Source organism: Dendrobates tinctorius, unplaced genomic scaffold (genome assembly GCF_039654945.1).
Source record: "Dendrobates tinctorius isolate UK_male_01 unplaced genomic scaffold, ASM3965494v1 ptg000075l, whole genome shotgun sequence".
NCBI lineage: Eukaryota > Metazoa > Chordata > Amphibia > Anura > Dendrobatidae > Dendrobates > Dendrobates tinctorius.
This window is the reverse complement of record NW_027361743.1, coordinates 31,480,514-31,497,926: the sequence shown is the minus strand read 5'-3', so window position 1 is coordinate 31,497,926 and position 17,413 is coordinate 31,480,514. Positions and strand designations below refer to the sequence as shown.

Below are 17,413 nucleotides of genomic sequence, written 5' to 3'. Positions count from 1 at the left end.
GGGGTGTCAATACACATACTGCTGCTAGCAAGTGCTTTGAAGCACCCCCAGTGCAATGCCAATCAGATATGTATATGGCTGTGACACTAGATCTCCCATGATCGGTGGCATTTTTTATTAAGAGCCTAGACAGCCGTACTGTTAGTCCTACATGTAACATGCTGACTTTTTAAGACCAGGGTCACACTTGTGAGGAACTCGCACGAGTCTCTCGCATCGATACCCAGCACTGACATCGGCACTCGGACCGCTCACCTGCATAGAAATACATGCAACCGCACACTCCGATCCCGAGTTCAAGCAGCAGTGTAGGGTATCGAGACACAAGACTCGTGCGAGATTCCCGCGAGACCCTGGCCCAAGAGATATTTACATCTCCCGTTGTATTGTGTTGCTGTGAGATGGACACCACACGCTCAGATCGGGACCCTCTAATTTAATTTGAACAACTACACTTGCCGTTATCAGTATCCCCACAAACTCACACAGGGGCTGCCATCTGTACGATAAGGCTGCGTTTACATGTATGACCACCATTCCCAGAAAAAAAAAAAATTAAAATATATATATATATATATATATATATATATATATATATATACACACATATACACACACACACACCCCAATAAGGCTACAGAGATCAGGACCCACGGCCACTACGTACATCACACATGGACGCAGCCTGTGGGCGGCACAAGAAGAGGCCACCATTTGTATGATAAGACTGCAATCATCCACGGAGACTGGCATACAGCATACCCATTTCGCTATCAGACGCAGGTCTTGGCAAGAGGAATTTCACCAATACAGTGCATTGGATGCAGTGAACCTGCATGCTTCAGAGAACGCTTGTGAATTCATTTGCATTTAATAGAAAGCATCACTTTGGATGCAGCGAAAACAAGTTGCATCCAAAGCACTGTCGATTCCGGATTGTGGGCAGCCGGCCTAAGGCTGCAGAGATCAGGTCAGGACCTGCGGCCGCTGAGTACGGAAAACATGGATACAGCCTGTGTACAGCACGAGACGGGGCTGCCATCTGTACGGTAAGGCTGCGTTGACACACCTGTGTATGAACGCCATAAGGCTGCAGCACTCAGGACCTGCGGCCCCTCCATACAGCACATGTGGGTGGGGTACAAGACAGGACAGCCATAGGTCTCACCCCCACCTGTAGGGCATATATGGGGTACACCATGACAGGACGGTCATAGGTCTCACCCCCACCTGTAGGGCAGCAATAGGTCTCACCCCCACCTGTAGGGCATATATGAGGTACACTAGGGGCAGCATGGTGGCTCAGTGGTTAGCGCTGCAGCCTTGCAGCGCTGGGGTCCTGGGTTCGAATCCCACCAAGGACAACATCTGCAAGGAGTTTGTATGTTCTCCCCGTGTTTGCGTGGGTTTCCTCCGGGTACTCCGGTTTCCTCCCACACTCCAAAGACATACTGATAGGGAATTTAGATTGTGAGCCCCCATCGGGGACAGTGATGAAAACGTGTGCAAACTGTAAAGCGCTGCGGAATAGGTTAGCACTATATAAAAATAAAGATTATTATTATTACACCATGACAGGACGGTCATAGGTCTCACCCCCACCTGTAGGGCATATATGAGGTACACCATGACAGGGCGGTCATAGGTCTCACCCCCACCTGTAGGGCATATATGAGGTACACCATGACAGGACGGTCATAGGTCTCACCCCCACCTGTAGGGCATATATGGGGTACACCAGGACAGGGATCCCCAGACGTCCCACGTCACCACAAGGCTGGAGTCCAGTCATGCAGAGTGACAGCTGTGGAGGAAGCCATGCTGGTAGTCACCCAGCGAGGAACTACAAGTCCCAGCATGCCCCCACGCTCCGTCACGCTGCTCCTGACGTCAGCGCGGAGCCGCACTAGGCCGCACACTCACTGGTCAGCCGCGGCCCGTCCAGTCCTCCCAGCTCCACCTTCTTGCCCACCGGAGTGACAGGCCCGGGCAGCGGGTACCCCGCCAGGCTGTTGCCATGGATGCCCAGCGGCTCTTCGTGCAGGAACTGGCACTCGTCCCCGTAGAAGCACGTCTTGTCCTTCGCGTAGTAGCGGCAGAACTTCAGCTTCACCCCGGGCCCCCCCATAGGGGCCAGCTGGGGCGCCCCGGGGGCAGCTACCACCGCGGAGGGGGTCGGGGGCAGTCCGCTGTTCATGACCGCGGGTCAGAGCTGGACGCCACCATGGAGGGAAATATAAAGGGGGGGATCTTCCCGCAGCACGGAACAGCTGGCTCGGTAATCACGGGGCGCCTGCGGGATAACGAGGCCTCCCCGCCCCCTCCGCTCTGCTCTTGTTTTTCTCTCCGCTCTGTTTTCCTATTTTCCTCTTCCTGAGCTGCGGGCGTTCTAGGCATGCGCAGCGCGGGGCATGCTGGGAGCCGCGGCCTCCTGGCTCCTAGAGGCGCCTGTACGGCCGCGCGTCATTGCTGTAGCAGGCAGCGGTGGTCGGTGCTGCTGCGGGGAGGCTCCGAGCTCCACACCGGCCTTCTGCTCCGTTGTGTGACGATTCCACCCCGGAAACCTTACATTAACTACAGCAGCTCACGGGAGTTGTACAATGTCTTATAAATAAAGTTTATTCATAAACTTCAACCTGATGCAAATATCGGTTGGTGCAACTGTTTTTGTTGCCCGTAGCAACCAATAAGAGATAAGCTACTATTTTTTTTAAAACCTGTCCTGGAAAAGTGAAAGCTGCGCTGTGATTGGTTGCTATTGGCAAAAGTTTTCGCTACTGCACTGTTTTGAGGCCCAGTGGAGGGCCTGGTTTTAACCTGTTAATGATTGTGTGATTTTCTGGGCGTCTTTTTTGTGCCATTGTTCTTTCTTCTTGGGGCCGTATGTTTTTTACTCTATTTGCTATATAAAGGCTTGTTTTTTGCAGGACAAGTTTCAGACCTGACACTATAACTCAGGGGTCGGGAACCTTTTTGGTTGAGAGAGGCATAAACGCCACATATTTTAAAATGTAATTCCGTGAGAGCCGCACAATATATGTTTACTACTAAATATAACAAGTCTCTGTTCGGGCACGGACTTCACCAGGAAGTCCATGTTACTATTCGGGTTCAGCTGCCCAAACCCCGGGTGTTTGTCGCACTGTCATCTGCATGACAGCGCAGCAATCACCGCTTCTGATCGGCGGTGAAATCCCCGCTGGTAAGAGAGCCATGGTTCCCACTCAGTCAAAAGACAGCGTGAGCGCTCAGCTATGATCTGAGGTATAAAGCTCACCTCCGGTCACTGGCGTCAGCTGATGGGACTACTGATCCCATCATCCGACACCTGCTGCCGCTAATTACAGTGAGAGCAGGAGCGGCGGATGGGAGTATTCATCAGCCGCTCCTGCGCTGTAAATAAATAATTAAAAAAAAAACTGGCGTGGGTTCCCCTGTACTTTTGATAACCAGCCAGACAAAACTCACAGCTGAGGGCTGCAACCGTCAGCTTCATAGTCCCATAGAAAAAACGACGATCAGAAGGCAATAATATTATGTAAAAAATACAATTTTTATTGGAGCAACATTATTAAAATCATACTGCCAAACATTAAGCAGATAGGACAATACAGATACTCGTCACTCATAAAACTCATGTAACGCGCCAGATCCAGGGACGGCTGCTACCAACACAGTAATCCACAATTAGACAGGGTGTATGACAAATAGGCTGCCATAAATGGTTACACTGAGAGGCCTAAGTGAATAATACACCTAATATATCCTAGGGGCATAAACAGAATATATCTCATGCAAATTTCTGTATAGACTACCAATCAAAATAATACAAAGTACTTATCACCTCCTATGCAGCCTCAGATTTTATTAATTCAATACATAACTAGCTCTAAATGTCAACACTCACTAGGCGACCTGCCCATAACATGTGGGTAAAACAATTACCCTAATAATACTTGTATCTCACATAGTGACTATTGTTCATGTTAGACGCAGGGAAAAGCGCCGCTGGTAAAAGCACCCATCCTATTACCCAGTGCTATAATAACCCACACATAGCATAGTATACAATAAATGGTTAATTTACCTAGTGGGTACTGGGATACAGGGTGTTGCCGCTTCCTAGATCAGCGCGTCCGCCCCGACGCGCGTTTCAAACTTCTTTCTCAGACATTTTGGTGTTTAATCGTCAGCTTCAGCAAGGCTGCTTATCAAGAATAGAGAGGTCCCCATGCTGTTTTTTTCAATTATTTAAATAAATCATTTAAACAACCGGTGTGGGGTCCTCCCCATTTTTGACAACCAACCTTGCTAAAGCAGACAGCTGGGGGCTGGTATACTCAGGCTGGTAAGGGGCCATGGATATTGGCTCCCCCAACCTAAAAATAGCAGCCCGCAGCTGCCCAGAAAAGGCACATCTATTAGATGTGTCAGTTCTGGCACTTTGCCCGCCTCTTCCCACTTGACCTGTAGTGGTGGCAAGTGGGGTTCATATTTGTGGGGTTGATGTCACCTTTGTAATGTCAGGTGACATCAAGCCTTGAGGTTAGTAATGGGGAGGCGTCAATAAGACATATCTATTACTAACGCCATAGTCACATTGTAAGAATTATAGAATCGTAGAGTTGGAAGGGACCTCCTGGATGGAGGATGTGTGATGGGTATATGGGCACTGGACTATGGGATGGAGGATATGTATGATGGGTATATGGGCATGGGACTATGGGATGGAGGATATGTATGATGGGTATATGGGCACGGGACTATGAGATGAAGGATGTGTGATGGGTATATGGGCACTCGACTATGGGATGGCGAATATGTATGATGGGTATATGGGCATGGGACTATGGGATGGAGGATGTGTTATGAATATATGGGCATGGGACTATGGGATGGAGGATGTGTGATGGGTATATGGGCACTCGACTATGGGATGGAGGATGTGTATGATGGGTATATGGGCATGGGATGGAGGATATGTATGATGGGTATTTGGGCACGGGCCTATGGGATCGTGGATATGTATGATGGGTATATGGGCACGGGACTATGGGATGGAGGATAATTATAATTTGCTATAACTAACCACAGTTAGTTACTATGCCCGGGCAGCACCGGGCTCTTCAGCAAGTATAATATATACATGGTCGGGCTCTGCCGGTTTCAGCAGTAATCACGGAACAACGAGGATGCGCTATGCACACTTGCTGTCATGTGTCAGCTACGTCTGCAGTATTCTGTTCACCGACATAGTTGACATTCCAGTCGTCACTTGACGGCAAGTGTGACTGCACTGGAACCAGCAGAACCGAATCTTAATGGATATTTTATATATACTGTATATAGTATTGTGTGTCCAAATAGAACTTTTGCTATGGAGCCCTGTGATTGATATGTACGCCCCTGCTTACACCCCCATAGGCCGACTCAATAGTAGGCAGACTCCATGATGCACCCCCCATAGGCAGACTCTATAGTATAATGCACCCCCATAGGAAGATGTAGGGGGTTGAGATAGAATTAACTCCTTGCTTCCCTTCCTTTAATTGTTCTCAGTGTATTGATGCTTACATATGCTAATGTTGGTAATGTCTATGTTAATATTTGTGGTACTGCTACATAGTAATATGTATTACCGCTCACATTTATGGTACTGCCACATTCATACATGTGTTACCATTCTTTGTAGAACTATGTTATATTATGTGTTCCTATAGTGTAATACTGTATATAATATAATGTAATAATGTTTACTAATGCTCATGTACAGTTTAGGGAAAGTGAAGTGTATCCTTTGGACAATAGAGGGGGGCATTATAGTGTTTGCAGTTCTTTATTACTAAGGGTAAGTGTAGTACTTGTGGGAACCACTAGATGGGGGCATACTAGTGAACACTGTAGGTATATTTCATAGTATGGTTATGGAGGGTTAAGTGTAGGAGAGGCTGCCAGGTGGTAAGGCTGGTTTCACATTTGCGTTTTTTAGCGCTGGAAAAAAACGCATACGTGCGCATGCGATTTTTCCCCTATATTTAACATGGGTGCGCATACATGCGCGCTTGTAAGCGCATGTATGCGATTTTCATGCGCTGCGTTTTTTTGGGGTGTGCGTTGGTATTTTCCAGACGCTGCATGTTGCATTTTTTGGCCCTGGAAAAAAGCGCATGCGCACGTTTTGCGCTAAAAATGGCCATTATAGCCTATGGATGCGCATACGTGCGCACTGGCATGCGCAGGTATGCGATTTTTTAGCGCTGCGTTTTTGGGTGGTGTCCACTTTTTATCCTAGTTAGAATCTTCTAAAGTCAAAAAAAAAAAGTCTATATAAAGGAGGTGCCTGCCAAAACTCTGCCACTACTACACTGAGAGATTGAAGAGCAGACAGTCAACCAAGAACCCATTATATCAGCGAAGAATGTGAGTATATTACATTATATGCCTGTCCTTTTAAATTATGTATGTACTAATGATTTTTATTATTTTTACATGCAGTATGTCTTCAGAATCCGAGTATTCCCCATCGCGGCAGGAATTGGCGCAAGCAGACCGTGAGGTGATTATTTTCGTGCATCTGGTAAGTATATCTGCTGCTTCTCCAAATCTCTTACGTTTTTTTCAACTTTCAGACATCGTCATCATCATCTGCGGACGGCACTAGTGAGGGCGAAGAGCAGGAGCAGCGAAGCCAAGTCCCGGTGGTGATACGGAATGTAAGTATCAAATGATTTGTAATGTTCTTTATTTTTTATCTTCTATTTTTACTCATTTTTTTGTTTCTTTTTTTGTAACTTTTTATTCAATTTAAATTTGATTATTCTAATGAATGTGTTTTGTCTAGGTTCCACAACGGGATGAAGACGTCTACCTGGATAATGAGCAGCTCATCAGCCTGGTCCAGGAGCGTTCGCCGTTGTGGGACAGCCGTGACCGGCTGTACAAGGACAATGTGGTGACCCGGCGGCTATGGAATGAGGTGGCCGCAGCGTTGATGGATGGCTGGGACAGCGCCACAGCATCCTCCAAAAAGGCGTTTAGTGAGTATTTCCCTGCTCTGTATTGTGCCGCAGTGACTGTTGTCCTTGACGGCACTGTTGGGTTTCGTGCTAGGCGTATTCTAGCAGGAAACCCAACAGTGTCATCGGTGTCTACAGTGACTGCTTTGAGTATTGTATTGCTACATTGTGCCGCAGTGACTGTTGTCCTTGACGGCACTGTTGGGTTTCGTGCTAGGCGTATTCTAGCAGGAAACCCAACAGTGTCATCGGTGTCTACAGTGACTGCTTTGAGTATTGTATTGCTACATTGTGCCGCAGTGACTGTTGTCCTTGACGGCACTGTTGGGTTTCGTGCTAGGCGTATTCTAGCAGGAAACCCAACAGTGTCATCGGTGTCTACAGTGACTGCTTTGAGTATTGTATTGCTACATTGTGCCGCAGTGACTGTTGTCCTTGACGGCACTGTTGGGTTTCGTGCTAGGCGTATTCTAGCAGGAAACCCAACAGTGTCATCGGGGTCTACAGTGACTGCTTTGAGTATTGTATTGCTACATTGTGCCGCAGTGACTGTTGTCCTTGACGGCACTGTTGGGTTTCGTGCTAGGCGTATTCTAGCAGGAAACCCAACAGTGTCATCGGGGTCTACAGTGACTGCTTTGAGTATTGTATTGCTACATTGTGCCGCAGTGACTGTTGTCCTTGACGGCACTGTTGGGTTTCGTGCTAGGCATATTCTAGCAGGAAACCCAACAGTGTCATCGGTGTCTACAGTGACTGCTTTGAGTATTGTATTGCTACATTGTGCCGCAGTGACTGTTGTCCTTGACGGCACTGTTGGGTTTCGTGCTAGGCGTATTCTAGCAGGAAACCCAACAGTGTCATCGGGGTCTACAGTGACTGCTTTGAGTATTGTATTGCTACATTGTGCCGCAGTGACTGTTGTCCTTGACGGCACTGTTGGGTTTCGTGCTAGGCATATTCTAGCAGGAAACCCAACAGTGTCATCGGTGTCTACAGTGACTGCTTTGAGTATTGTATTGCTACATTGTGCCGCAGTGACTGTTGTCCTTGACGGCACTGTTGGGTTTCGTGCTTGGCGTATTCTAGCAGGAAACCCAACAGTGTCATCGGGGTCTACAGTGACTGCTTTGAGTATTGTATTGCTACATTGTGCCGCAGTGACTGTTGTCCTTGACGGCACTGTTTTTTTTTATCAACAGTGGACAAAGTCCGAACACGTTGGCGTTCGATCAAGGACCGCTTCAACAGTGATGTTCGTGCTGAGGGCCAGGTTCGCAGTGGATCTGCGTCAAGGACCAGAACTAGATACCGTCACTATCACGCGTTGCAGTTCCTAAGACCGGTCCTTGCCACAAGATCGTAAGTATTATACATTTTGGGTTTTTATTTTTATTAATCTGTGTTTTTCTAATCCACAGCTGATGCTTCTTGTAAAGGCATGGTAGTAATGATTTTCCTTTCTTCCACAGCACCTGGAGCAGCACCCTGCAACCTGGCCCTGGAGCGGTCCTTCCTCGGACGTCCTCTGACCCGTCCCAGCCATCCGACAGCCAGGAAGCACCTTGCAGGTCAGCCACACACACAGCTGGTGACCAGGAAGCTGGGCCATCAGGTGTTCCCCTGTCCCAGGTCTCTGCCACTGGTTATGCGGGCACTACCCGCCAGCGGCAGAGGGCCTTGGACAGGAATGTCTTGCCCGAGTTTATGCATTTGAGCGAGACATTTAATTCCAGCCTCAAGTCACTGTCCGACAGAGTTGAAAGCGGTTTTGCACTAATGGAACGTGGTTTTAACCACTTTGAACACCGCTTCAATTCTGTAGAACAGCGCCTTGACCGTCTGGAGGCCGACCTCAACAGACCAGCACACCATTTTTTTAGTAAGATTGAAAAGGGCATGGCGGAACACCTTAGTCCTGATCAACAGCTGAATGTGCTGCAGGCCTGCAACAATGCTTTCTTGCAGGCTATGCAGCATAATCGGTACGGTCAGCAGTCAGTGGTGTCCTTTCCACCTGTGCCACCATTGACTCGCTTCACCTCACTACCGACTTGTGCTGCATACCACTGCACGGACACCTCTCTTCAAAGCCAGGACACCCACCGTTACACCACCACAAGTCTGAGTGCAGCTGGTCACTTCACCGACACCACCATGGCAAGCGCTGCTCCTGTCTGGAGCACCACCGCCAATCCCATGCATGCGTGGAGCTCAGCCACCACTAGGCAAACATGGAACAGCCCTGCCGCTACAACAACATGTAGTAGCCCTGCCACCACCACTCTGCAAACCTGGGCCATCACTGCCGCCACCAGTCCTCCTGCAAGGACGAGCACTGACAACGAAGAGCAGCATCAGCCACCTCAGCAGCAGCAGCCAACTCAGCAGCAGCCGCCACCTCAGCAGCAGCCGCCACCTCAGCAGCAGCAGCCACCTCAGCAGCAGCCGCCACCTCAGCAGCAGCAGCAACCACCTCAGCAGCAGCAGCAACCACCTCAGCAGCAGCAGCCACCTCAGCAGCAGCCGCCACCTCAGCAGCAGCCGCCACCTCAGCAGCAGCAGCCGCCACCTCAGCAGCAGCAGCCATACCAGCAGACGGGGGACCTACATTCCATATTTGCCCCTACTTCAAGGCGAAATCAATCAAGGCGGGCATTGGGCCAAAGTCGGTCCAGGCACACAAGCCTACAGCGACATGCCATTACAACTAATGTAAATGAACAGATTTCCTCTCCTACAAGTGTTCCAAGTTTAATTCCCTTAACTGGACTACCTTCCCCCACAAGTTTTGTTGCCCCTTCCCCTCAAACACCGTCTTCAACTGCAAGTGTTGCATATTCCCTGCACACCCCCAAATTGAAACCATCTGCCCCCAAACGCCGTAAAAAATAATTTTTTTTTTTTTTTTTGTGATAAAAAATAAATTTACATTTGTGGTTCACCATTAATAAGTTTCATTAATGTTGTTTGCGCCGCTCACACACACTGATGGGTAAATACATGTTAAAAACCAACCCAAGGGCTATTATAGTCATATGTGAAATAACATGGACTAGTATAGTCATTCCAAGGCCTAGTGTAATAACTCTAGTTTTACCAAATAGAATCTGGTTTCATGAAAAACAAACTGTTGAAACTATAAGTTTCTTTCTAGTTTCACCAGTTTGTTTTTTGTGAAACAAGATGCTAGTTGTTAAAAATCGAGTTATTACAGTAGGCCTTGGTATGACTATACTAGGCCGTGGTATTTCACATATTACTATACTACTAGCCCCAAGGCCTACTATACTCATATTTGAAATACCACGGCCTAGTATAGTCATTCCAAGGCCTAGTGTAATAACTCTAGTTTTACAAATAGAATCTGGTTTCATGAAAAACAAACTGTTGAAACTTGTCTAAAAAATAAGTTTCTTTCTAGTTTCACCAGTTTGTTTTTTGTGAAACAAGATGCTAGTTGATAAAAATGCTAGTTGTTAAAAATTGAGTTATTACAGTAGGCCTTGGTATGACTATACTAGGCCGTGGTATTTCACATATTGCTATACTACTAGCCCCAAGGCCTAGTATACTCATATTTGAAATACCACGGCCTAGTATAGTCATTCCAAGGCCTAGTGTAATAACTCTAGTTTTACCAAATAGAATCTGGTTTCATGAAAAACAAACTGTTGAAACTTGTCTAAAAAATAAGTTTCTTTCTAGTTTCACCAGTTTGTTTTTTGTGAAACAAGATGCTAGTTGTTAAAAATGCTAGTTGTTAAAAATTGAGTTATTACAGTAGGCCTTGGTATGACTATACTAGGCCGTGGTATTTCACATATTGCTATACTACTAGCCCCAAGGCCTAGTATACTCATATTTGAAATACCACGGCCTAGTATAGTCATTCCAAGGCCTAGTGTAATAACTCTAGTTTTACCAAATAGAATCTGGTTTCATGAAAAACAAATTGTTGAAACTTGTCTAAAAAATAAGTTTCTTTCTAGTTTCACCAGTTTGTTTTTTGTGAAACAAGATGCTAGTTGTTAAAAATCGAGTTATTACAGTAGGCCTTGGTATGACTATACTAGGCCGTGGTATTTCACATATTACTATACTACTAGCCCCAAGGCCTACTATACTCATATTTGAAATACCACGGCCTAGTATAGTCATTCCAAGGCCTAGTGTAATAACTTGTAATGGAGCAGATTACATGAGCAGATTACATTCATCCACTCAATGCTGACTTGTATTCCCCATGGACTTTCATTGGGGTTGGGTTTTGAGGGTTGTGTTTTGAGAAAATCACATACTTTGTTTTAAACTAGTTGCACAATTTTCTCTTAAATGGTTTCCTGATTCATGGCCTGCAGCTTTGCTCATTCCAATATATTTCACGCAGACTAGCAATGCTGCATTTTAACTCGTATGTGTATTTACCTGCCCAGGTGTGTGAACATAACAAAATTCAGTTATACATGGGAAGTTTTTTAATTAATTGGAGTTTAAAAAATATAGTGCACTCAGTAATGGTATCAAATAAGGATTTTTATTACCATAAACAACAACATTACACCATTTCATCTTGCCAGTGCACCCGTCCTACATCAGAAATAAAGTAGGCCGCAAATTTGTCCCTCATTTGGCCAACTTCAACGGATGACCTGAGAGTGTGCTGAGTGAATTCAGGCAATGGGTTAGGAGCATCATCGTCCAGTTCAAAGGTCGGGTGCTCTTTAGCCATCACAAAGTTATGTAGAACCACACAGGCCTTCACCACCTCATCGACTGTTTCAAGTTTAAGATTAATGGCCGTGCCCAGAATTCGCCATCTGGAAACAAGAATCCCAAAAGCACACTCGACAGTTCTTCTGGCCCTGGTCAGCCTGTAATTAAAAATTTTTTTGGTGTGGTCCAAGTCCCGGCTGGAGTAGGGTTTCAGTAAGTTTCCGCACATTTGAAAAGCCTCATCGCCAACCATTACAAAGGGCAGTGGCGGAGCTTCGGTGTGAGGAAGAGGCCGTGGCATAGGGAAATTAAATTGGTTGCCATACAACCTCCGGCCCATGTCTGAGTTTTTAAAAGCCTGCGAGTCATTACCACGGCCAAATGCTCCAATGTCCACTGCTACAAACATACATCCGGCATCCGCAATCGCAATGAGTACTATTGAAAAGTACTTTTTGTAATTATAGTACTCAGATCCCGTTCTTTGGGGTTTGATGATCCGTATGTGTTTCCCATCAACAGCTCCCAAACAGTTGGGAAAATTGCATACTGTCCAGAATTTGTCAGCAATTTCCATCCACTTTTCAGCGGTGGGCAGGGGCATAAATTCTGGGCAAAGAACATTCCAGAGAGCCCGGCAGGTGTCAGCAACAATTCCAGACAAGGTAGAGATTCCAATACGGTACTGGAAGTGTAGTGAGGATAGGGTTTCTCCAGTCGCCAGGAATCTGTGAACAGACAAAGAAGTAAAATTAATATTTATGTATATTATTTTTAAAAACTATAAAAAAAAATATTAGTACATTCACGAAAACTAATTACCCAAGGTTTTGAATACTAAATTTACAAAAAAAAACATCAGACCACACCCCTTTGTTTTTAAAACATACCGTAATGTCACCAGTAGCCGTTCCTCAGGAGGAATCGCACGACGGAGCTGTGTGTCCTGTCTCCGGATGGATTGTTGGACACGAGCAAGCAAATCCATGAAACTTTCGTGGGACATCCGGATATAATCAGTAAATTTCTCCGGGTTTGCACGTAGCTCGCTGTAGAGGGTGTGGTATGCCCCACGGCTCTCCCGGAGTTCAACAATCGGATGTATCCACATACGCCGCCGTCTTCGCTGCCTCTCTCTCTTCCTTTGTTCATGGCAAGCAACTGCATACGCCTGAGCCATCGCGATGTCCAAATCCAAGTTGAAGTGAAAACTCTTCCAGCGCAGATCCATGGTCACGAGAAGAATCAAGCAAATGTGAAGAATACTGTAGACAGGGTCTATATATATTAACATACCACACCCACAATGAAGTCCCATTGGTCTTGTGTGTTGTTGAATGGTTGTTTTTTCTTTTTTGTGGGGTTTTTCAAAAATCTGTAAAAAAACGCAAACGCACAAAAAACGCATACAAACGCGCAAAAACGCTGCGTTTTTTTCCTGCATGCGCATTAAAATGCTGGAAAAAAACGCAGCGTTTGTATGCATTTGTATGCGTTTTTTTAATGCGTTTTTTTGCGGGAAAAACGCGCTGCAAAAAAAAGCAAGTGTGAAACTAGCCTAAGACAGGAGTTTTTAGGAAGTTAGTTCAGACGGGGCCAGGGTGCCCGAAGTGTCTCCTTGGGCTATAGGCCCGGACTGCTTGGCAGCCACGTAATGTTAAATCACTGCAGCCAACGTTATCCACGGCCACTGTGCATCATAGCAGTGGGCCAGTACAGGAGAGGAAAGATGTGGCGACTCATTGCCTGGGCGGGCACCTTTAGGGCGGGAGTCGGTTGGACTGAGGAAATGAAGGAAGTTGGAGCTTCGACGAGAATGGTACAGACGGGCCAGATGCTTTACCAGTGGCAACCAAACCGGGTGACTGATGATTTTGAGTCTGGGGCGAAACAGGCAGAAGAAATTGTCATCATGGCGAGTTTAGGCCGGGAAGGAACTGGGGAGCAGTCTAGGACGGATCGGTGGGGGCGTGTGCCGCACAGAAGTGACACAAAAAAATGAGGCAAGTGAATTTCATGATGTGCCAACTGTGGATGTAACGTGCAAAGTATTAAGTAAAGAGAATATTCAAGTTATCCTGGACTATGTCTCCATTACTGGGGGTCACCTGGAAGGGTCACCTGGAAAGCAACCATCGCCGCCTGGGAAGTGCCCGGGGGACCTGAACTTGAAGATGCAGGTACGCTGAGAAGAGTAATACAGTATAGGGGAATGTCGGGACACAAATGTTTCAGTGTCTCTGGTTACGACTACAGTCCTGGCCTCCCCTTACAAAGACTCTATGATATAATGCCCAACATAGGCAGACTATATAGTATACTGCAGACACCCCCTCTCCATAGGCAGACTATAGTATAATGCCCCTATTTGCAGACTCTATAGTATACTGCAAACATCCCCTCCCCATAGGCAGACTCTATAGTATACTACACACACACCCTCCCCATAGGCAGACTCTATATAATATAAAGCACCCCATAAAAACAATAAATACCTCTCTCCTGGTTCCTCCGCTGCTCTGAGCGCCTGCACATCTCCCGACAGCGGGCGCCGAGGACTAGGAGAGGGAGTGTAACGCTTCTCTCATCAATGCAGTCATCTGTATCAGCATCCAGCCGATACAGCTGAACTTCTGAAGATGGGTGGGGGCCCACTACTGGCACCGGGCCCCCAGCATGCTCAGGGGCCCCATAGCGGCAAATTGACAGCAGGGAGATCGATTCGCTCTGCTCTGCCGCAGGATGTAAATGTAAAGTTGCGCTGTGTACGCCAATACAGTTACAGTAGCGTAGCTCCGGGTGGGCCCCCTCAGAGTGCAGGGCCCAAGGCCATGGCCCCCTCTGCCCCCCCGGTAGCTATGCTACTGAGTATAAGAAATCCTAGATGATCTCAGTGAATTCTGGAAGCTCACAATTGTGTTGCCATTGTGGGTGGATGTGGTCTGGCAGGAAGCGTGGCTCAACCACACTGTCTAGGTGTCCCTGTTCAGTTTGCATGTAGCATATTCCTGTTTTCTCAGGGCCAGAGTATAAAGTGTGTTAAGCTGATTGCTGGCAACTTTACAAAGATTTAACATTAATGGCATTTTGCAGGTGGATGAATCTAAAATGTAAAAAGAATTTGACAATTTTCTAGCTGTGGCATATAAAAGTGTACTAAGGCCTCGTTCACACATTGTGGTACCGGTGTCATAAGTGTGTCGTTACGTGTGTCACTTTTTATCATCAGTGTCATCATCAGTAGAGATGACGGAGATATTTTCCAGCTCAAGAGTTGGAGTCCCCATTGTTTTCATTGGGGCTCGGGTTCAGGTTTATGTTCTGGCACCCGAACCAAACTGTGGACTAAAGTTGGGGTCAGATACCAGAACACGAACTTCCATGGGTCCACTCATTCCTTTTCATCAGTTTTTCCTGTATGGATACAGTAAGAAAGACATTACAAAGCTTCTCCTATACTTTGCAACCTGTGTGCTGTGAGTGCTTTTCACAGACCTGTAGACTTGTAATAGCCCTTGTCACCCAAGCTGCTGGAAAACAACACCTCTGTCCATGTGTTTCACACAGACACAAGGTTTGTGTAAAAATGCAGACATGTGAACAGTACCATAGATTATAATGGGTACCACCATAAAACGGATACCACTCCGACTGAACTACCAACCCTTATCCTGGGAGACGTCAACATCCCCATTAACAACCCCACTTCCACATCCCAGCTTCTATCACTAACCACTTCTCTAGGCCTCACAGCTCTCAAACTCTGAGACACACAAGGACGGTAACACCCTTGACCTGGTCTTTGTCCGGCTCTTTTCAATCTCCCACCTAAATAACTCACCGCTTCCCCTCTCTGACCACAACATTCTCTCCTTCATGCTCACAAATCCTCGCCTACCCCAGCTCACTCCTACCTACCACACATTCAGAAATCTACAAGTCATTAACCGTCAGACACTTTCAGACTCCCTACACTCATCACAGTCCCCAATCTCCTCTTTTTCCTGTCCTGATCTGGCTGTTCATCACTGCAGCGACACTCTTTGAAACACCCTTGACTAAGTAGCGCCCCTCACCCTCAGAACTTCGAAACACAGAAAAAACAACCCTGGCTCACATCACAAACTCAACTTCTCCAGCGATGCTGTAGTGTTATGATGAGTCACCGAAGGAGGAAAAAAACAAATATCAGCTAAGTCCAGAAAAACCAGAGAGGTTGGCAGCTATCGGATTGCAGACCCCTGGACCTATCCACAACAACTAGCAGTAGCCGTGGGGGGGTTCCTACGGTGCCCTAGACCCCTCGATCACAGCAGGAGAACTAGATACCCTAAAGACAGAAAGGGGAAAAACTAAACTGCCCCAGAGCAGACCCCAAAGCAATAGGCAGCCCCCAACAAATAATGACGGTGAAGCAAGATGAAAACACTAACACAGATAGAAGATAGGTTGAGCAAATGATGGGGCCCAAGCTAACTACATAGGACAGGATAGGAAAGCTGCTGTCTGCCATCCGCAAAAACCCTATCAAAATGAGCCAACCGACTGATAGGAAAAACAGGCCCTGAAGTCGCTAGGCTTCAAAAGACTATATCAGCACTCAGGTATATTCTGAAGACAGAGCAAAAGATCAACAGATCAGAGACAAAAATGGAATTCAGCTCACCCCCGGCCGGGGATGGCAGAACTCCCAAAAAACAAGGCAAAACAAAAACAAAACTGAAGAGTACAAAGCAGAGCAGAAAAACTTAGCTTTGAGATGCAGGAATCAGACTGGTCTCCAAGAATCCAGCAGGAAAATCACCAGCCAGGAAGAAGGGCGTCGGCAGCCTTATATCCAGTCCTCAATTCCAGCCACCCAGTCATCATCTAGCTCCCCAGGTGTTTGATAATCAGCCTCACTACCTTCCTTCACCAGAGGAGGGAGTTCATCAGACCTCAATAGTGAAGGGAAAAATGAACTCACAACACTCTAGGAGTGCTGAACGCCTATGGAGAAAAACCCGCACACCAGAAGACTTTACTCACTTCAAATTTATGTTAAGAACCTATAACGCTGCCCTTCACCTCGCCAAACAGACCTACTTCACCACCCTGATCTCCTCACTAGCCAACAACCCCAAGAAACTTTTTGACACTTCACTCCCTCCTCAGGCCAAAAGCACAAGCCCCTAACACAGACATTTGTTCTGATGACCTGGCCTCCCACTTTACAGAAAAAATAGATAATATCCATCAGGAAATCTGCTCCCAACCACCAAGTACTGTGACTCCCATCCCTCCCTACATTTCCCATGGCTCACTTTCCACATTTGATCCCATCACAGAAGAAGAAGTCTCCAGACTCCTCTCTTCCTCTCGTCCGACTACATGTACTACCGACCCCATTCCCTCACATCTCCATTCTCTCCAGTCGTCACACAACTCACCTAACTACAATCTTTAACCTTTCCCTCTCGGTCCTTTTCCCCTCCTCCTTCAAACACGCCATCGTTACTCCATTACTAAAGAAAACCGCTCTCGACCCATCCTGCACAAACAACTACAGACCAGTCTCCAATCTCCCCTTCAACTCTAAACTTTTGGAGCGCCTAGTCTACTCCCGGCTTACCCATTACCTCTCCACTCACTCCCTCCTAGACCCTTCACAGTCCAGCTTCTGCCCCCTACATTAGATTGAA

At 46.8% G+C, this 17,413-nt stretch overlaps 2 protein-coding genes across 2 annotated transcripts in view; one reads left to right on the top strand and one right to left on the bottom strand.

Annotated features, from left to right (window-relative positions):
- Positions 1-2,359, bottom strand: part of PAN3 (poly(A) specific ribonuclease subunit PAN3) — a 68,560-nt gene extending 66,201 nt beyond the window's left edge. The window contains exon 1 of the mRNA XM_073583147.1: positions 1,924-2,359. Within this exon, the coding sequence (XP_073439248.1) occupies positions 1,924-2,197 (274 nt within the window). The 5' untranslated portion in view covers positions 2,198-2,359. The remainder of the gene's footprint in view (positions 1-1,923) is intronic.
- A 5,853-nt stretch (positions 2,360-8,212) lies between these two features.
- On the top strand, positions 8,213-9,949 carry LOC141096493 (uncharacterized). Its single transcript, XM_073583149.1, has 2 exons — positions 8,213-8,378; positions 8,489-9,949. The coding sequence occupies exon 2, from the start codon at positions 8,724-8,726 to the stop codon at positions 9,909-9,911; it is 1,188 nt and encodes a 395-aa protein (XP_073439250.1). The 5' UTR covers positions 8,213-8,378; positions 8,489-8,723; the 3' UTR covers positions 9,912-9,949.
- The last annotated feature ends 7,464 nt before the right edge of the window (positions 9,950-17,413 follow it).